Source organism: Octopus sinensis, linkage group LG1, assembly GCF_006345805.1.
Source record: "Octopus sinensis linkage group LG1, ASM634580v1, whole genome shotgun sequence".
NCBI lineage: Eukaryota > Metazoa > Mollusca > Cephalopoda > Octopoda > Octopodidae > Octopus > Octopus sinensis.
This window is the reverse complement of record NC_042997.1, coordinates 211775342-211797841: the sequence shown is the minus strand read 5'-3', so window position 1 is coordinate 211797841 and position 22500 is coordinate 211775342. Positions and strand designations below refer to the sequence as shown.

General features: G+C 41.8%; 1 protein-coding gene across 1 annotated transcript in view; it reads right to left on the bottom strand.

Annotated features, from left to right (window-relative positions):
* Window positions 1–22500, bottom strand: part of LOC115215900 (thioredoxin domain-containing protein 16-like) — a 117360-nt gene that overhangs the window by 43778 nt on the left and 51082 nt on the right. The window contains exons 11-17 of the mRNA XM_036509237.1: window positions 21883–22029; window positions 17689–17938; window positions 16412–16539; window positions 13992–14076; window positions 7013–7154; window positions 5038–5201; window positions 3291–3387 (exon numbers count right to left, since the gene is read on the bottom strand). Of these exons, the coding sequence (XP_036365130.1) occupies window positions 3291–3387; window positions 5038–5201; window positions 7013–7154; window positions 13992–14076; window positions 16412–16539; window positions 17689–17938; window positions 21883–22029 (1013 nt within the window). The remainder of the gene's footprint in view (window positions 1–3290; window positions 3388–5037; window positions 5202–7012; window positions 7155–13991; window positions 14077–16411; window positions 16540–17688; window positions 17939–21882; window positions 22030–22500) is intronic.

Here is a 22500-nt window from a genome sequence, read left to right as displayed (position 1 = left end):
AAAGGATGAAAGGCAAAGTCAACCTCAGCGGAATATGATCTCACAACGTAATGCAGACGAAATACCGCTAAGCATTTCGCCCGGCGTGCTAACGTTTCTGCCAGCTCGCCTAAATACCACCAACCTACTTGTCATCACCTCTAACAACATCGTCTCCTTACACTGATGGAACCATCCTTCCTTCCTCTTTAACCTCCCACACTCAAGCATCATTTACTTGCAACCTAAATCTGAACTGCCTTCCTGACCAGAGACCCTTAAGACATTCTCTCCTGGGGTCATTCCAGTCTTGTTTCTTCTTTCAATAGCAAAAGACTCAATCACTACTCACATCATGAAACATCTCCCACACCAAACATAAACAGCATGCAACTCTGCCCCTCATGGTTGCTACATACACTGGGCCTCCCTGCCACTTATCTTGGTAATCACCCATCCTGACGAGAGAGCAAAGACAACTTCTTGACAACCAGAAAATTCTTCCAGCTCCAACAATAACCAACTCCCTATAAAATTTAGGTGACACCCATCATAATCATCATCATCATCATCATCATCATCGTTTGACATCTGTTTTCCGCGCTAGCACGGGTTGGATGGTTCGACCGGGGTATGGGGAGCCAGGGGCTGCTCCAGGCTTCAGTCTGATCTGGCAGTGTTTCTACAGCTTGATGCCCTTCCTAACGCCAACCACTCCACGAGTGTAGTGGGTGCTTTTTACGTGCCACCTGCACAGTATGTAGCAAATATTATTTTTTTTCTGGGGACAAAGTCCATTGTCTTATGCTCCCTTTTAAACAATAATACCAATGAAGACAGTAGTTTTGATAACAAAACTACCTGCCAAGCTTCCACTGACATTCTAGCCTTCCAACTGGAAGTATAATAATGATGATAATCTGAGAGCCCTAGACTGGCAGCATACAACCAAGCTTTGGCCACAAACCGGGTCGACCTTAGGAATGAGCAAGTGTTTGTGCTGTGCCACATCTGTAATAGAATGGTTGAAATCATGAAAAGAAATGCCCTGGACTTGCCCCAAAACTTTACAAGGTGTAGTGACATGATCAGGTAGCGAAAGTGCTACATTAGAAACTATGCAAAAAGGAGGGGACTAGAGAGAGGCAAGACACAATATGAGTACAAACCACAGAGAAGTGGAGTTGGAGACTAGCAAAATCCTCTGGGATTTCCCAAAACAAACAGATCAGCTGCTAGAGCAAAACAAACCAGACTTAGTGGTGGTGGCCTACAAGATGCACCACATGTGCTACATGTCCCATTGACGCAGAAATAGTCAAGAAGGAAGGCAAAAAAATAGTTACAACCCTCTTAAGTACGTAATAGCCCGGCTATGGAAAATGAAGAAGGTGGAGATAGTGCCAAATAATGTTGGGTCCTTGGGGACAGTATCAGAAGGTATCAAGGGGAATATAAAGGAAATCAGAATAGAGTGCCCAGTAGAACTGTTACAAATGGTTTGCCTCCTTGGCACAGCCAGAATAATCAGGAAAATGTTAGATAGTTGAAAGGAACAGATAGCATGGTGCTGTAGGCAGCAAGCCCACTATGCATTCAAGACTCCAGGAGTTACAACAAAATTTGAGATAAGAAAGATAAAAAGAATAAATAATAATAATAACAACAACAACAACAACAACAACAATAATAATAATAATAATAAACAAAAAAATCTGAAAACAGAAACAATTCCTATCATAGTAGGTGCATTAGGCATGATAAAAAAATATTCAGACAAATACATAACAAAAACACCAGGACTTACAAACACATATAACGTACAGAAAATTGCACTACTAGGCACTGCACACATCCTATGCAGAACACTTTCCATACAATAACCATCAGAGCATCACAACAAATCATAGCACATACCCAAGGCAAACAGAGCTGCACTCAGTAGTGAAGTGAAAGCACGCTATAAAAATAAAACTACTGAATAATAATAATAATAATAATAATAATAATAATAATAATAATAATAATAGCCCTGATGCAGTACCAGGCAGTGGCTCTCATGGCTTCTGATCTTAACTGATTGGAAGTGTTATCAGGTACATTGTTTTGTCTTGGTATAAAAGATGGGCTACAGCAAATATTCTGCTCAACACCACAGATTTGCTTGTCAGTTGTTGGACCTTAACCAGTTGAGCATGTCCCTTAGTGGCTGAAGATATGTGCATCACTGATCACAAGCAGAAGTAGTGGGGGAGCATCATAGCCATGTGTTGAGAGGAATTCTTAGAGGTTTAGATAATTCACCTTTGGAAACATGGGTGGTTCGTTCAACATCCTTAAACAATCCTTATTTAGGTACCTTTTGAGCATGATGGGCTACTTGACCAGAAGAAATTTCTAACTGGGCCCCACCTGCAAGGTCATGCACTGTTTATCTTGATATGAGATCACCATAGCATGCACTGCTCTTTCACTCAATAATAATAATAATAATAATAATAATAATAATAATAGCAACAATAATAATAATAAAAAGCAGCTAACCAGCTTCCATGCCAGTGGCACATAAAAGGGCACCATTCGAGTGTGATCGTTACCAGCGTCGCCTTACTGGCTAGTAGGGTGCCAAGAGCACCATCTGAGCGTGATCGTTGCCAGAGCAGCCAACTGGCTTCCGTGCCGGTGGCACGTAAAAGGGCACCGTTTGAGCGTGGTCATTACCAATGTCACCTTACTGGCACCTGTGCCGGTGGCATGTGTAAAAATATTTGAGCGAGGTCATTGCCAGAACCGTTTCACTGGCCCTCGTGCCGGTGGCATGTAAAAAGCACCCACATCACTCTTGGAGTGGTTGGCATTAGGAAGGGCATCCAGCTGTAGAAACTCTGCCAGATCAAGATTGGAGCCTAGTGCAGCCATCTGGTTCGCCAGACCCCAGTCAAACCGTCCAACCCATGCTAGCATGGAAAGCGGATGTTAAACGATGATGATGATGATCATCATCATCATCATCATCATCATTTAGCGTCCGTTTTCCATGCTAGCATGGGTTGGATGGTTCAACTGGGGTCTGTGAAGCCAGAAGGCTGCATCAGGCCCAGTCTGATCTGGCAGTGTTTCTACGGCTGGATGCCCTTCCTAACGCCAACCACTCCGTGAGTGTAGTGGGTGCTTTTTACGTGCCACCCGCACAGGTGCCAGATGGAGGTGGCAAACGGCCACGGATAGATGGTGCTTTTTACATGCCACTGGCACGGAGGCCAGTCAGGGCACTCAATAATAATAATAATAATAATAATAATAATGCTTGCCTCAGAGAAGTAAACCATGGATAAAGCAGGAACTACAGGAGCTTGAAAATAAGTTTCAAATAACTGAATTTGGAAATGATCAGACATCTGTGATGCTCTGAAAAATAAACAAGAAATTAGTTAAAAGCTGTTCTTTATTAAAATACTAGCAGTATCGCCCGGCGTTGCTCGGGTTTGTAAGGGAAATAACTATATAAGCATTTTTAGAGATGTAAAGTATAATAGCCATCTCAATATGGCTAACCACAAAGGGTGGGATTTTATGTAGCTTTTTACGTTCTGAGATTTAATAATACATTTTTAGAGAGTTACTTCCCTTATATAATAGCAAAAAGATGCATTAAAAATGGGAAAAATCGATGGTAAATTTTTTTTTAAATCATAGACTCATCGTAGACATGTGCTAATACCCAGAAGGGCTCGATATGAATCACGACTATAAGATACCCGGTTTTGGTTAAACTGCACCACAAAATGTGGGAGTAGTTAGGAATCTAAATCGTAGGAGACAGACAGCACACAACCTCTCTTTTATATATAAAGATTACTCTTTTACTCTTTTACTTGTTTCAGTCATTTGACTGCGGCCATGCTGGAGCACCTCCTTTAGTCGAGCAAATCGACCCCGGGACTTATTCTTTGTAAGTCCAGTATTTATTCTATCGGTCTCTTTTGCTAAGTGACAGGGACGTAAACACACCAGCATCGGTTGTCAAGCAATGCCAGGGGAACAAACACATACATATACATATATACGACAGGCTTCTTTCAGTTTCCGTCTACCAAATCCACTCACAAGGCATTGGTTGGCCCGGAGCTATAGCAGAAGACACTTGCCCAAGATGCTATGCAGTGGGACTGAACCCGGAACCATGTGGTTGGTTAGCAAGCTACTTACCACACAGCCACTCCTGCGCCTATTCTTTAATTTATATTAAGAACGTATATATTTGTTTTAGGAATTCCTTAATTTATTCTTTTATTCTTTTATTTGTTTCAGACATTTGGCTGTGACCATGCTGGAGCACCGTCTTTAGTCAAACAAATCGACCTTAGGACTTATTCTATCAGTCTCTTTTGCCGAACTGCTAAGTTACGGGGACATAAACAGACCAACATCAGTTGCCAAGTAATGGTGGGAGGACAAATAGGCTGGGTTGGGAAGCAAGCTTCTTTCCATATGGCCACATGTACTTGCATATTGATTAACAATAAACAAATATTTATCATAAAAAAAGGTGATCAATTAAATTACAGAGATGTACTTACATAGCAAGTGACTTGATCTGAGATCGTGTGCTGGAACGAAAACAATTGCAGCGTGGAAGATGTTTATAAGCCATTTAAGAAACACACAAAAACTGTTAGATTCACTTCAACATCTAAATTTAATTTGTCAAAATTTTTCACTGACAAAACTTCGTGCTGTCAGTTTTGTCATTGAACAGGTCGCGGTCTCAAAGCGACGAAAATATTTTGACAAATTAAATTTAAATGTTGAAGTGAATCTAACGGTTTTTGTGTGTTTCTTAAATGGCTTATAAACACCTTCCACGCTGCAACTGTGATCAATTTAATCTTATCAGTAAATCTAAAGAACCATAAAAACTGAGCCATGAAACTTAGAATCAAAATTCATCAGCTCCTAACTTTATTCTTTATGAAGAGGAAATTAGAGAGCGACTTCAACCCTAAATTACTCCAGGTGAATACAGCAGACAGCCAGGTAAAAATGGAAGGTACTTACAGATTGAGCCAGGTGAAAACTATATCTTGTGATTTAACTGATTGGGAAACTCTTTTCACTTCTGCAAAAGCACTTTCACAAGTGTCCGATGGTTTCCAGAAGAAAATGCTTAATGGTTTTCCCAAACGGTGAATATAAGGCAGGATTTCTGGTGTCAGTTCACCCTAATGAAATGGGGGAAAAAAAAAACAGATGAAATCATCATCATCAGCATCATCGTTTAACGTTCGTTTTCCATGCTAACATGGGTTGGACTGGCTGCACCAGGCTCCAGTCTGATCTGGCAGTGTTTCTACAGCTGGACGCCCTTCCTAACACCAACCACTCCGTGAGTGTAGTGGGTGCTTTTTACATGCCACCGGCACAGGTGCCAGGGGAGGAGAGTATATCCACTAATAGCTTTTTTGGTGCATTCAAAAATTACATACCCACCACCTACTTTTCCATGACAAGGTTAGGGCCTGGAATCTTCCAAACAGAAGCATGACATGTCAGTCGAAGTCACCTTTCATTTACTCCACAAATGTTTTGTCATCAATGCTGCACTTCTCCATATCATATTTCAACTTCAACGTACCATGTATACAAACTATGCCGTTTAAATCCCAGGCAATGCCGGGTATCTCTGCTAGCTGGATGTAGCTGGCAAGCAGAAGAGCTGCACCAGCTTCCAGTCTGATTTGATTTGGTTTCTGCAGTTGGATGCCCTTCCTAACACCAACCACTCTGAGAGTGTGTCCTGTGTGCTTTTAATGTGGCACTGCATGAGCCCAGTTTTGTGGCATTGGCACGGGATTCTTGCTGGCCAATCCTCGCTACCAGAGGAAACGGCCCTAACACTTCTGTTGTGAAGGGTTTCCTGAGTGCAGCAAAGCACTAGATATCTTAGTTGTTATTATTATTATTATTATTATTATTATTATTATTATTATTATATATGTATATATCGTGCTAGCACGGAAAACGGACGTTAAACGATGATGATGATATATATATATATAAACACGAGGTCTGATCACTAAGCATCTGAACTGTTGCCATAGTAATGAAGCTCAAGCACATGGAGTGAAGCTGCTTGGCACAGATTGACCTTGAACTCTGCTGAGATAGGAAGGGCATCCATCCAGTCATAGGACTAACTCAAGAACTATGACAACCCATCTAATTCACAACAACTTTGAAAGAGTGTAAAATGATGATGAAGAGGAGAAGGAGGTTGAGGGGGAGAAGGAGGCAGTGATGGTGGTGGTGGCAGTGGTGGCGGCAGCAGTGGCAGTCGCAGCAGTGATGGCCACATTGGAGGAGGAGGAAGAGGAGGAGAAGGAGTCCTAGATGAGTAGAATGAAGATGGGATTGTCACAGCTGGAACGCTCTTGATCCTTATACTTGCTTCATCAGAGCTGACATGGGGGTTAAACAACAACAATAGCAACAACAACAACCTGAGGACAAAACTGACTCAAAAAGAATGAAATTTGATGAAATTTTTTTTAAATCAACTATTATTAATTGTGTGTGTTTATTGACTCTGTAACCTGCCATTCAATAGGTGAATCCATCAACAAACAGTTGCTATGACAACTGGTATAGAAATGAACCCTTTTGTTACTAACCCGGCCAAAACCAGCTCTGGCTCTGTGGTAAAATGTCTTGTTTTTATAAGTATTGAATTAAAATCTTCCACCAAACCTTAGTCACAATTTATGTTCCTAACACTAGATTAATCATAACTAAGTTAGTTTACTAAATTCTTTGTTATATTTAAAATAATTGAAAGAAACACAGAGCATCTCAAAATAAATACAGTAACAAAAGGGTTAAATAGCAGTGAAAAAAAATCAGAAGTTGTCAAAAATTACTGAGAATGAAGTTAAAAGAAATCAAAAGGACAAAATAATTCTGTTATAGAAATGTAGAACTGTGCAAAATTCTTTGAAAATATCAAATAAAGTGTGAGAATATTTGCTATTCTTACAAATTTTTCAACTTTAGAAGCCTCGGCAAACTGTGACACTGTTTCTGGAGTTATTGGAGGAGAGAGGTAGTTAATGGGCTGCAAAAGATCACTCCATCTGATGGCCATAACAGAAGGAATACTCACTCCATTTTTCTTTGCACTAATATAAAATAAAGATTTAGAAAGAACAGGAGTTAAAATGGTAATATTTAGAAAACTAAACAAATTGGTACAAATCAATGAAATATTCTCTATGGAGAAAAAAACATATAACATATTCTCTATGGAGAAAAAAACATATAACATATTCTCTATGGAGAAAAAAACATATAACATATAAATTTGGTTAGTCTGCGACTGGCCATTTTTATTTTTATTCTGCCACACGATGACGATACGCAAAGCTAAGAATATTTTTGCTCCTTTTTTTCTTTTTTCTCCCTCTCTACTACGTTAGGACTGACAGTTTTAAATGATCTCATCGCTAACAACCTATTAGAATTTCGTTAATTCTCCCTAAATTCCGGCTGACCTGTTCGCTGTGCGCCCGCCCAACCCACCCCCACCACCAATACCGGATATCTCTCTATTCTCTCCCTTTCCCACTTCCCTCCTAGTGACATTGCTGCTTCTACTACTACAACTGCTGCTGCTGATGATGATGGTGAATATTAGTGGTTGAAATTTAACATAGGCAAAAAAAAAAAAAAAAAACCGTAATAATAATTTAACATTACTTGAAAAGGAAAAGGTAGTGGGTAGCGAACTTCTTCACTACTTCAGGGAGTGACGACCCTACCTGACACGAGTTCCGGGCTCAGCTGGCTCCGGCTGACAGTACCCAGTATGGGCCCCTATCCAGGGTTACGGAAAGGAGACAACCTTCAATGAAATCCGGAGTGGAGCCCCGAAGGCGGTCTAGTGTTCAATTCGACACTCTTCCGGCAGCTCCTGCAACCAAGCTGGTGCCAAACGTAATGCACTGCACTCCACTGGACTACATCAGCAAGGTCGAGAGAGGAAACCTGACGATTGGGCTACCCAGGACTTTCTTATCTATAGCCCAGGCCTGCGCAAAACTGGAGAGGACACTTCAGTGCTGCTGTAAAAAGCTGCAGAAACAACACGGGAGGTAACAGTTACGAGTGATAAGTCCATTCAGATTGGCCTGAAATATGGACGCTACGGGTTACCTCTGCCAGTGGGAGGGACTTCCGTGTCCTATTGGTTAGCTACTGCCCACCTCAAGCTGGGCAGCCCCCAGTTAATAAGGTGCTGACCCGCCACAAGCCGCCTGTTCCATTGGGTGCTTGGAGCTAAGAGTACGACTCGAAAAGCGGCCTGCAACCTCTGCACCAGGCAAGCAACTAAAATTCAAGAAAACACCAGTTCTGCAGTTGGCAAGCTGGAATGTCAGGACCATGTGTCCTGGAATATCTGACGACCTTCTCAGTATTGAAGACACAAGGAAAACGGCCATCATTGACCGTGAACTAAAGAGGCTCAACATAGATATTGCTGGGCTGCAGGAGACAAGACTTCCCTCAAACGGCAGACTCAAAGAGCAGGACTTCACCTTCTTTTGGCAGGGAAGAGATCCAGAAGAACCTCGTCAACATGGCGTTGGCTTTGCAGTGAGAAACTCACTACTCTCCTCAATAGAACCACCATCGGGAGGCACTGAGCGTATCCTCTCACTGCGCCTCTCGACTTCTTCTGGCTCAGTACATCTACTCAGCATCTATGCTCCCACTCTCTACAGCTCAGAGGAGACCAAGGACCAGTTCTACAAAGATCTCAACTGTGTCCTAGAAAATATACCAACGACTGAAAATATCTACCTTCTAGGGGATTTTAACGCTCGCGTGGGATCTGACCATGATTCGTGGCCCATTTGTGTTGGACACTTTGGTATTGGCAACATGAATGACAATGGTCAGAGACTACTCGAATTCTGCACATACCACAACCTGTGCATCACAAACACATTCTTTACCAGCAAGCCATCCCACAAGGCATCCTGGAGACATCCAAGATCTCACCACTGGCATCAGCTGGATCTCATCATTACACGGAGATCCTTTCTGAGTTCCACTCTATTGACCCGCAGTTACCACAGTGTGGATTGTGACACAGACCACTCACTAATTAGAAGCAGGGTGAGGATTCTCCCTAAAAAAGTCCATCGCTCCAAGAAAGTGGGCCGACCACGCATCAACACCGCCAGAACCTCGGACCCTACACTGCGAAAATGTTTTGCTGCTTCTATCAAGGTTGCCCTCAGTAGCTGCCCAACCTCCTCTGCTGAAAGTAGGTGGGACTATATCAGGGAAGCCTTGTATACGACATCATTGGATACTTTCGGCATGAGAGAAAGGCAAAACCCAGATTGGTTCAATGCTGGGCTCTCAGAGCTGGAGCCAGTTATCGAAGCAAAGCGTGCAGCTCTGGTGCAATACAAGAGTGACTCTTCTACAAAGTCACTCGAAGAACTCAGAAAGGCACGAAATAAAACCCAACTGACAGCCAGATGCTGTGCAAATAGGTATTGGCAGGAAATCTGTCAGAGTATCCAGTCAGCTGCTGACAGGGGCGACACCCGTGGGATGTATGCTGGTTTGAAGAAGGCCCTCGGTCCATCCGCAACCAAGTCAGCCCCTCTGAAATCAACTACTGGAGATCTCATCAGGATCAAGGCAAGCAAATGGATAGATGGGTGGAGCACTACCAGGATCTCTACTCACGGGAGACCACAGTGGCTGAGGCTGCAGTCGAGAGTGTCAAGATCTTGCCAGTCATGTGCGAACTTGACAGTCCGCCATCTATAGCAGAGCTCACCAAGGCTGTTGACTCCCTAGCAAGAAATAAGGCTCCGGGAAAAGACGGCATCCCCTCAGAGATCATCAAAGCCGGCAAAAACACCATCCTGCTTCGGCACCTTCATGAGCTTCTGTGTCAGTGCTGGGAAGAGGGTACAGTCCCTCAGGATATGCGGGATGCCAACATCATTACGCTCTACAAAAACAAAGGTGACCGTGGTGATTGTAACAATTACCGTGGTATATCCCTTCTAAGCACTGTTGGAAAGACCTTTGCCCGCGTTATCCTGGCCAGGCTACAACTACTTGCTTCTCGAATCTATCCGGAATCGCAGTGTGGCTTTAGAAGAAGCAGATCAACTATCGATATGATATTCTCCATACGCCAACTTCAGGAGAAGTCCAGAGAGCAGAAAATGCCATTATATATGGCCTTCATTGATCTAACAAAGGCTTTTGACTCGGTAAGCAGAACAGGCCTCTTCCTCCTGCTCCAAAAAATCGGATGTCTACCAAAGCTGCTGAGGATCATCAAGTCTTTCCATGATGACATGCAAGGCACCATACAGCACAGCGGTTCAACATCAGCCGCCTTCCAAATAAAAAATGGGGTAAAGCAAGGCTGTGTCCTCGCTCCTACATTGTTTGGCATCTTCTTCTCACTCTTGCTGTCACATGCCTTTCAGACATCAAATGATGGAGTGTTTCTGCACAGTAGAAGTGACGGGAAACTGTTCAATCTCTCGCGCCTGCGTGCCAAGACCAAAATCAGAAACGTCCTGATCAAGGAGATGTTATTTGCTGATGATGCCGCTCTGGTAACACACACAGAAGAAGCCCTCCAAAGGCTCATTAACTGTTTTGAGCAAGCATGTAACGACTTTGGCTTAGCTATCAGCCTTAAGAAGACCAACATCATGGGCCAGGCTACATCGGACATCCCAAACATACATATTGGAGACCACAGATTACAAGAGGTGGAGAAGTTTACCTATCTGGGCTCTACCATCACCTACAACCTATCCCTTGACGCTGAGCTCAATATACGCATTGGCAAGGCAGCTGCTGCGATGGCCCAACTCTCCAAACGGGCTTGGGACAACAATAAGCTGACCAAGACCACAAAAATGAAGATCTACCAGGCATGTGTACTCAGCACTCTACTGTATGGAAGCGAGACCTGGACGCTATACACACGCCAAGAGCGTCGCCTAAACATCTTTCACCTGCGCTGCCTCCGAAAAATCCTCCACATCAAATGGCAGAATCATATCCCCAACAAAGATGTCCTCAGGCAAGCAGGAATACCAAGCATGTTTGCACTCCTCACACAAAGACGTATGAGATGGCTTGGGCATGTTAGCCGTATGAAAGATGGCAGAATCCCCAAGGACATACTCTACGGAGAGCTTGCTAGGGGTACTAGGTCTGTGGGTAGACCGATCTTACGTTACAAGGATGTTTGCAAAAGGGATATGAAGGCCTGCAACATCAATATTAGCGGTTGGGAGGCAGTTGCCGGCAACCGTGGAGAATGGCGACGTACAGTAAAAGAGGGTATACAAAGGAGTGACAGAAAGAGAGAGGAGAAATGGAAAGAAAGGAAGAGACGTAAACAAGAGACCATGGCACTACAACCAGCCAGGAACAGTCTTCGCTACATTTGCGGTACCTGCCAGAGGGAGTGTTTGTCCAGGATAGGACTACACAGCCACAGCAAGAAATGTAACAGGAAATAAAATATAACAGCCGGACTAGACCTAGAAAAAAAAAAAAAAAAAAAAAATGCGCAACTCCATTGTCTCCTGAGACAGAAAGGATGCCAAAAAAAAAAAAAAAAAAAAAAACAGTACATAAATTATGTTAATGTTTGATTGCATAAATTATGTTAATAACGATTTTAATTTGTAAGAATGAGAACAAAAGCAACAAATTGCTAGAAGAAACTTGTCATCATTTGAATTGACTTCTGGTATATTGCTTGACCCAGGTCATATTTGAATTCAAGATAAAAAGGGAAATAACCAAATAGTGAAATATGGAAGGGACATAACTAAATAATGAAAGCTATTTGGTCCAGTTATATTCTACTAGTTCTGAGATTCTGCTGCCTTAATATAGATTTCCTATTTTGGCACAAGGCCAGCAATTTCGGTGCAGAGGATAGGTCTCTTAGATCAATCCCATTTTCAACTGGTTCTTATTTTATGAACCCCCCGAAAGTCAACCTTGGCAGAATTTGAACTCAGAACATAAAGATGAGAGAATGTCACTAAACCTCAGCCTTGCATTCTAACGCTGCTGCCTTAATATTGCCTTAATAATCAATCTGTAACAAGAGATGGTGACAGACTTGCACAAATTCGGCAGGGAGCTGCACTTCAACATATTCTAACACCAAACTTTGCCAATGTCAATAAAACCAATGCAAATAACAAATTGTGTGGCCCAGAAGACACAGTGTTGGGCCCACGGTCATAAGACTGAGGGTTTGAACCCAGGCGGGACCAGACACAGTGCATCGTATGCTTGAGCAAGTCACTTTATTTGAAGTTACTCCTGCCAAAAATGTGTAGTAAGCGAGTGATGGTGCAGCCATCTCCCTGAAACTGTTGCATCCTAGATATTCGACTGGGTCTGGCAGGACCACCAAGGTGCCTGTATCTGCTCAAGACTAAACAGGGACCTGAAACCATTAGCAAAAGCATGGGACATGCCAACAACACACACTTGTGAGTGGTGGCTATGGCTTTTTTCAAGGTCATAAATATATTCACATAGGCATACATGTGAATAACACACGCACACACACACACACACACATACATACATATATAAAGTATACATAAACATTTGCTTGCACACACACACACACACATATATATATGTATATATATATATATATATATATGGATGTTTAATGTCAGTGTTCATTCTCGACAGAGTATAAGTACCTTGAGAGAAAAGTTGGACCTAAAAAGCATCAGTTGTGGTGTGCAAGAGAGACGACTGCACTGGAATGGTCATGTGGTGAGAATGGATGAGGACAGCTGTGTGAAAAAGTGCCACACCCTAGCGGTTGAGGGAACCTGTGGAAGAGGTAGACCCAGGAAGACCTGGGATGAAGTGGTGAAGCACGACCTTCGAACATTAGGCCTCACCAAGGAAATGACTAGCGACCGAGACTTTTGGAAATATGCTGTGCCGAGAAGACCCGGCAAGCCAAATGCGACCATAACCTGTGGCCTATGCCAGGAGTGTAACCAGCCCGCTTATGCGTACCTTTTCCTTCTTTGGTCACAAAACTCTACTTGTGAAGACCTGTTGAGGCAAGTGAAATCAAAATCAAAATCAAATTCAATGACTGGCATCCATGCTCGCGGGGTGCAAAGAGCACCATACGAGTGTGATCGTTGACAGAGCGGCTAACCGGCTTCCGTACCAGTGGCAGATAAAAGGGCACCATTTGAGTATGATCATTACCAGCGTCGCCTTACAGGCTCTTGTGTCAGTGCTAGTAGGGTACCAAGAGCACCATCCGAGCATGATCGTTGCCAGAGCAGCCAACTGGCTTCCATACCCATGGCACGTAAAAGGGCACCACTCGAGCGTGATCGTTACCAAAGTCGCTTCACTGGCACCTGTGCCGGTGGCACGTGTAAAAAGATTCGAGCGAGGTCATTGCCAGTACTGCCTGACTGGCCCCCATGCTGGTGGCATGTAAAAAGCACCCACTATACTCTCAGAGTGGTTGGAGTTAGGAAGGGCATCCAGCTGTAGAAACTCTGCCAGATCAAGATTGGAGCCTGGTGCAGCCATCTGGTTCGCCAGACCTCAGTCAAAATCGTCCAACCCATGCTAGCATGGAAAGCAGACGTTGAACGATGATGCTGATGATGATGATGATGATGATGAATGTACATTTAAACACAAAGAGGCAAGCCCTTAAACAGGTTGCCTAACATACTAGAAAGAACAGTCAAAAAGTCCAAACCACAGTTAAGAGCAATTTCGAAGTGAATGAAAAATAAAAATATTTACCATGTATATAAATGTGTGTGTGTGTGTGTGTGAGTGTTAGTGCACAGATATATACATTATTGGGGTTGAAAAGACAGCAGTAAAATAAAGACCTGAAGATTTCCAATCATAAATCTATGGAGCAAGAAATTACATACAATTTTTTCGCAGCGTCTCCCGTCAGGAAAGTGAATAATGATGTCCCTCTCTTCTCCTTCGCTGCTCTTGAAAAGTTTTTCAACTCTAAAAATTGAAGATTGAAAAAACAAAAAAAAAAAAAGTAAAAGATATTAAAGAATTGACAGTAAATCTTCTTCATTTAAGAATATTTAAACAGTTTAAAACCATTTGCTGATTCTAAGAGAATTTACCTAATCTAGCCTCTTCTCTTCCCTATCTTCCTTACTCATTATTCCGCAACCCATTTCCCATCTCTCACCCTCCCATGCACTCTTGCAACCGCTACCTACCACATGTCTACTTACCTCATACCTTAAGGGTCCAACCTGACACCTCACCACCCCTATTTTTAGCTCTCTTTCCAGCACAATTCCTAGACATTCCCACCCACTCTTCTACGATGTCACTAGCCATGTACCTCCTCTACAGCAAGAACCCTATTCTGTTCTGACCCCTCTTCACACACTTTAACCCCTCATCTCATACCATAAAGCTGCCTTACTCTCTACTGTTGCCCCTCTCAGTTAAAAGAGATCTTAGTCCTGCTTATTACCTGGTGACCTCACTAGTGCTGGTGCCATGAAGAAGAGCACTCAGTCCATTCTGTAAAGTGGCTGTCATTTGGAAAGGCATCCAGCCATAGAAATGATGCCAAAGCAGGTATTGCAGCATGATGTAGTCTTCAGATCTGTCAGATCATCCAATCAATGCCACAATGGAAGAAGACAGATTTTCAACGATGATGACAGTAATGACATCATCATCCTTATCATTTGACTTTAATTTTATCAACTTAAAAGAGAACGCTGACAAAATTAATATAATTGAGGAAAAAATAAAATTAATTAAAATTTCTCTCACTGTCAGAAGAGGGACTTAGTTATGTTCCCTTACATTCAGTATTTGGGGGACATTCTGGTGGCCAGCAGATATATCAATACTGGGGGCTAGATATCTTGACTGGGCTTGTTTTTTAAATGAAAATGGAGGTGCTCCAGCATGGTCTTTGTTATAATGAGCACAACTAATTAAAGAATGAAACCAGTATTAAAAAAATAATCATCAACCACTAATTACTGAACTTCAGGATTTTTAGGGCATCCAGCTGTAGAAACTCTGCCAGATCAAGATTGGAGCCTGGTGCAGCCATCTGGTTCGCCAGCCCTCAGTCAAAATCGTCCAATCCATGCTAGCATGAAAAGCGGATGTTAAACGATGATGATGATGATGATGATGATGATGTTGATAAAGGAATTTTAAACTCAGGCTTATTTTTAAAGGAAATTATTTACTTCATTCATTCATTTAGTTAGTTAGTTAGTTAATTTTTGGCTCAAAAGCAAATAGCAAGGCCATGTAGGGGACATGGAGTTAAGTACAGGGTGGTGTTCATGTAAAGAGTTCAGGCCACTTGAGGTCAAGGAGGACTTTGAACAAAGCGGTCGTCGGCATCTTCACCATCTCGTCTGGCAGCTTGTTCCACGGATCCGCAACCCGGACGGAGAAAGCTCCTCTCCTTCGATTGAGATGAAATCGTCGCAGGTAGAGCTTTTCGGAATGACCCCGCAGCCGACGCTCTGGAGCAGGAGTGAAGAACAGCTCTTTCGAGAGGTTACACTTTCCGCTTATGATGTTGTGAGCGAGAATGAGATCACCACGGCGGCGGTGTTTTTCTATAAATACTGTTGAGATGAGAATCACGACACCCCCTTGTGAGAAATAGACTGGACCGAGTGATTATAAATAGTAGCAGTCAGAGTGAAGTTGGTGTGTTAGTTTGAGTTCACAGTGAAGTCTGAAGGTGTCGGTTGGTTAGTTCGTTTGGAATAGTAATTGTTGGTTCTTGAAGAGATTGTTGGATCGTTACATTGTTATTACGGCTGCTTCATTATCTTGTTTACTGTTACAACACTGGTACAGTGTATCTAAACCATCCGTCACAATATCATGGTGTTGTCACGACATTAGGGAAAGAGGATATGTCGAATACTCATAAAAATATTTAGAGACCCACAATCTTTAGATTCTCCTAAAATACTGAAATACTAACGAACTCTATCATCGTTGAAAATCTGTCTTCTTCCATTGTGGCATTGGTTGGATGATCTGAAGACTACCTCATGCTGCAATACCTGCTTTGGCATCATTCCTATGGCTGGATGCCTTTCCAAATGCCTGCCACTTTACAGAATGAACCGGGTGCTCTTCTTCATGGCACCAGCACTAGTGAGGTCACCAGATAATAAGCAAGACTAAGATCTCGTTTAACTGAGAGGGCCAACAGTAGAGAGTAAGGCAGTTTTATGGTATGAGATGAGGGATTAAAGTGTGTGAAGAGGGGTCAGAACAAGATAGATTATGGAATATAACAACAACAACAACAAGAGCAGTACCTTACCCTCAGAATCTTCAGAAAACAATCCAAGAAGGCAATGGGATGTAATGTTAGCTATACTCTGAAACTGGCCGCTTAGAAGACTGGGTATGTCTGCTTCTTTCAGGTGGACGGTTTCATTAAAATGGTGTCTGAAACATAAACAGCAAAGATAATGGTCAAATATAAATATCAAACGTATTTATTAAATAAAATCCAGGTGAAGAAACGTTGCCGGATCAGATTGGATCCTGGTGTGGCCTCTTGGCTTGCCGGTCCACAGTCAAACCGTCCAACCCATGCCAGCATGGAAAACGGACGTTAAACAATGATGATGATGATGATGATGATGATGATGAGTGGTGGTGGTGGTGGTGGTGATGGTATATATCTGTTTCTTTATCGCCCACAAGGGGCTAAACATAGAGGGGACAAACAAGGACAGACAAATGGATTAAGTCGATTACATCGACCCCAGTGCGTAACTGGTACTTAATTTATCGACCCCGAAAGGATGAAAGGCAAAGTCGACCTCGGCGGAATTTGAACTCAGAACGCAACGACAGACGCAATGCTGCTAAGCATTTCGCCCGGTGTGCTAACGTTTCTGTCAGCTCGCCGCCGATATATACCGTGATGGTATATATCAATTAGCTATTTCTTATTAATAGATTCTTTATTCGTTACAAGTTGATGATTGTTGACTGGTTTTATCATCAACGATCCAAACCTTTAGGTTCTCCTATTTTATATTGTATTAATTAATTAAAACCTATTTTGCTTTCTACTCAATTATATATCTATTAACTAATTAATTCCCCTGAATAGTTTGCATTCACAAGGATTATCGTGGTAGCCCTGTTTAATACCACCCTGTCCCCCTGGCTGCCTTCAGCTCTGGGTAGTATAGGATCCTCCACCCCACAATAAATACTATGGCCTCACTTTTTGCAGTTCACTTTATAAAATACATTAATATTTTCTCAAAGTAGTTAGACAAGACCTTCTGCTTCCATTTCCCACCCATATTCAACCTGCAGATGTTGGGGTATCAGCCACATCACCCTCACCAACCCAGTCGAGAGGCCCAGCACAGAACCAAGGTATTACCTTCTATCTTTGTTAACTTTTAAAGAGAAAAGGGACTTCCTGTCTACATCGGAGTGAAATAACGAACCCTACTTCTAAATTATGAATTAAAATAACTTTTATCTTAAAATTTGGACTTTTCAAAATCTTACTATTCCAGAAAGTGAGTTTTTTTTCAAAAATTTGAAACATTATGAAAAGGCAACACTTACAAATACAAGAAAGCCATGATGTCTGTTGCATGGAGAGCTCCTGTGTAATTGATAGCAGTCTTTGAGGTTGATAGGCCCTGTTTCTGACCAAATAGTTGCAGGGTAGGTGTGTGAAGAATATGTTGCTTCTCACAGACATCTGTCCAGTCAAAGCAGTTAAAACGAGCAACCGAAAGATGCGGGTATAATGAACCATATTTTTGCTTCCATTCCAGAAAATGTTGTAAAAGTGCTGAGTATACAGGGTTATCTGTTGAGAAAAGGGTATTATGATTTGTGTCTGAAATTGTCTTAGATTTTAGCCAAACATTTACAATAATTCCTTGACCAAAATATTTCTGATAGAGAATTAACCCTTTCGTTACTGCATTTCTGTTGAGATGCTCTGTGTTTCTTTCAATTAATTTAAAATATAACAAAGAATTTAGTAAAATAACTTAGTTATTATTCAGCTAGTGTTAGGAACATAAATTGCGACTAAGGTTTGGTGGAAGATTTTAATTCAGAACTTATGAAAACAAGACAGTTGTACTCAGAGCCAGAGGCGGTTTCAACCAGGTTGGTATCAAAAGGGTTAAGAATTGTTTCTCTATTATATATTTTAACCCTTCTATTATAATATTTCTGTTGAGATGCTCTCTGTTTCTTTCAATTAATTTTAAATATAAACAAAGAATTTAGTAAAATAACTTGGTTATCATTAAGCTAGTGTTAGGAACATAAATTGCGACTAAGGTTTGGTGGAAGATTTTAATTCAGAACTTATGAAAACAAGACATTTGTACTCAGAGCCAGAGGCGGTTTCAGTTGGGTTGGTAACAAAAGGTTAAGATATGTGAAATAGAAGCAACAGATCTTAATATCAGGATCTTTATACAGAGCTGTCAATACAGGTGGAATAAATCCAACCATTTTTCAGTATCCAGCCTCAAAGAAGACATTGATTTTTTCCATTCAATGAGATCATTTGGCAGCAATTAAATATTGATTGCTGACACAAATATGATGACAGGAGTATGGATATCAAGAAAGAGTTTAGGAAGAGTTTGGAGTATTAGTCTTGTGGGAAGTCTTCATTTACATATATCTATATATTCTTCATATTGATTGTGACTTCAAAATTCCAGCCAGTTAAGCCATCACCAGACTTCAATGCATCAGAGTTAATCCTGGATTTAGATAGTCTTGACTTAAAAAGCTTCATCGGGGAGGTGGGCTTGGATGGAGTGGTAATTAGGTTTTCAGTGAGGATTGTCATGGAAGGTTGTTTTGGAGACTGATCTACTGATTAAATTTGGGGTTATGTTATTGTTTAGAATTTTTTCATTTATGTAGAATTTTGCAAGCATGTGTGTGTGTCCCTTTCGTTTGGTGGGGACAGTATGTGTCAGTACTCTTGTCTTTGTTTTTGTTCTATTGGTTTTAATCCTTTCATTTGACAATGTAAAGGTCAAAGGTACAAAGGTCAGCATTTGTAATTGGGCATACTCTTTTACTCTTTTACTTGTTTCAGTCATTTGACTGCGGCCATGCTGGAGCACCGCCTTTAGTCGAGCAAATCGACCCCAGGACTTATTCTTTGTAAGCCCAGTACTTATTCTATCGGTCTCTTTTGCCGAACCGCTAAGTGACGGAGACGTAAACACACCAGCATCGGTTGTCAAGCAAGGCTAGGGAGACAAACACAGACACACAAACATACACACACACACGTATATATATATATACATATATACGACAGGCTTCTTTCAGTTTCCGTCAACCAAATCCACTCACAAGGCATTGGTCGGCCCGGGGCTATAGCAGAAGACACTTGCCCAAGATGCCACGCAGTGGGACTGAACCCGGAACCATGTGGTTGGTAGCAAGCTACTTACCACCCAGCCACTCCTGGGCCTCATCTTGCTTGTGTTTTGGTTTTCACTTGGTTTCCATGGTTCGATGTCCTTCCTAGCAGCATCCACCCTACAGGGTGCAGTGTGCATTTCTTTGGATCATGGCATCAATGCTAGAGAGTTAGCTATGCTCTTCACATGACTTAAGGAACATTAGAACCTCATATCTCTCTCTCTGCTTATGCATCATCATCATCATCATCACCATAATCATTCAATATCTGTTTTCCATACTGGAATAGGTTATCATCATCATCATCATCATCGTTTAACGTCCGTTCTCTATGCTAGCATGGGTTGGATGGTTCGACCGGGGATCTGGGAAGCCAGAAGGCTGCACCAGGCTCTAGTCTTATCTGGCAATGTTTCTACAGCTGGATGCCCTTCCTAATGCCAACCACTCCGTGAGTGTAGTGGGTGCTTTTTACGTGCCACCTGCACGTAAATATATATATATATATGTGTGTATATATATATATATATATATATATATATATATATATATATATATATATATATATATATACATATATATATATATATATATATATATATATATATATATATATATATATATAATATACATATATATATATATATATATATATATATATATATATATATATATATATATATATATATAATACATATATATATATATATATATATATATATATATATATAAAACACCATTCAAGCATGGATGATGCCAGTTCTGCTTGACTGGCCTCCATGCCAGTGGCGTGTAAAATGCACCTATTATACTCTCAGAGTGGTTGGCATTAGAAAGGGCATCCAGCTGTAGAAACTTTGCTAAATCCGATTGGAGCCTGGTGCAGCCTCCTGACTTGCCAGTCCTCAGTCAAACTGTCCAACCTATGCCAGTATAGAAAGCAGACGTTACACGATGACGATGATGATACACACACACACTTGCCCAAATCCTTTTGAGAACATCAAAACAAATGATAAAAAACTTTTTATATGACCAGCGTCATAACATGCCTGACTGATGACCCTCACCTTCCAAATACAAACAGGAAATACCCTAAATAACAACAAAGTACAAGTTGACCAGCTAAAACAAACCACCTGTCTATATTCTTTTGTGAACTCCTAAAAAATCTCTTTAAAAATATGTTGACATGCCCATAGGCGCAGGAGTGGCTGTGTGGTAAATAGCTTGCTTACCAGCCACATGGTTCCGGGTTCAGTCCCACAGCATGGCATCTTGGGCAAGTGTCTTCTGCTATAGCCCTGGGCCGACCAATGCCTTGTGAGTGGATTTGGTAGACAGAAACTGAAAGAAGCCTGTCGTATATATGTATATATATGCGTGTGTGTGTTTGTGTGTCTGTGTTTGTGCCCCTAGCATTGCTTGACGACCGATGCTGGTGTGTTTACGTCACCGTCACTTAGCGGTTCGGCAAAAAGAGACCGATAGAATAAGTACTGGGCTTAGAAAAAAGAATAAGTCCCAGGGTCGATTTGCTCGACTAAAGGCGGTGCTCCAGCATGGCCGCAGTCAAATGACTGAAACAAGTAAAAGAGTAAAAGAGTGTATCCTACCCCCCCCCCCGGTCAATCTAGGTGAGAAATACTACAGGATGCAGGTGTGTGTGTGTGTGTGTGTGTGTGTGTGTGTGTGTGATCATTGAGGAAGACTGTCCACGGCCTGATGCTGTTCCTTTCACCAACTTCCACCTGTTTTCAAGAGAAAGGTAAGACTCCCTCATGGCCAAACAGATTTTTTCAAGGAAGACAGTTGCAATGCAGTACTCTTTCCTGCCATATAGGAACTACAATCCAAAACGTAAGGCAAGTTCCTCCACTACCAAACTTGACCAAGCAGCACTGTTCTCATGGACCAAGTTCTTCCCAGAACTTCCAAATACCAACACAATTCCAGCTGCAGCAATTCGACTGATTCAAATGAATTTGCAGCATTCGGACTTCCATACAGACTTCTTCTCCTTCTTCTTTCCTCCTCCTCCTCCTCCTCCTCTTCTCCTTCTTCTTTCCTTTCTTCTTCTTCTTCTTCTTCTTCTTCTTCTTCTTCTTCTTCTTCTTCTTCTTCTTCTTCTTCTTCTTCTTCTTCTTCCTCTTCTTCTTCTTCTTCTGGTGCTGCTGCTGCTGCTACCACCACCACCACCACCACACCCACTACTACTACTACTACTACGACAGAACAAAACTCTAACATGATAACAACGGTAATGATTTTGAAGACCAACCCCCCCCCCCCACAAATGCCGGATATTGTTGCTGCCATAATGAGATGCAGACGAAAAACACTTACATGGCAAATAGAAGATGACCAACGTCAGCTGAGATGATTGTTCCAGATCTGCAAATGATTGGTCTGTGAGGGTGGTCACTATATTGTCATATTCCACATCTCTGTTACTGTACACAACATTGGACACTTCGTCGTCATTGATAGAATCTGCAAAGAAATTAAAACTGATCGATCAGATTTTGTTATCAACAGAAGATCAATAAGTGAGTAGATTGTAGAATGGTAAATGGTTGGAACTGTTAGCAAAATACTTTGTGGCATTTTGTCTGTCTTTAAATTCTGAGTTCAAACTCTGCTGAGGTCGACTTTGCTTTACATCCTTTTGGAGTCAATAAATTCGAGCGTGATCGTTACCAACGTCGCCTTACTGGCACCTGTGCCGGTGTCATGTGTAAAAAGATTCGAGCGAGGTCATTGCCAATACCGCCTGACTGGCCCCTGTGCTGTGGCACATAAAAGGGCACCATTCGAGTGTGATAATTATCAATGTCGCCTTACTGGCACCTGTGCCGGTGTCATGTGTAAAAAGATTCGAGCGAGGTCATTGCCAATACCTATTTCTTTATTACCCACAAGGGGCTAAAACAGAGGGGACAAACAAGGACAGACATAGGTATT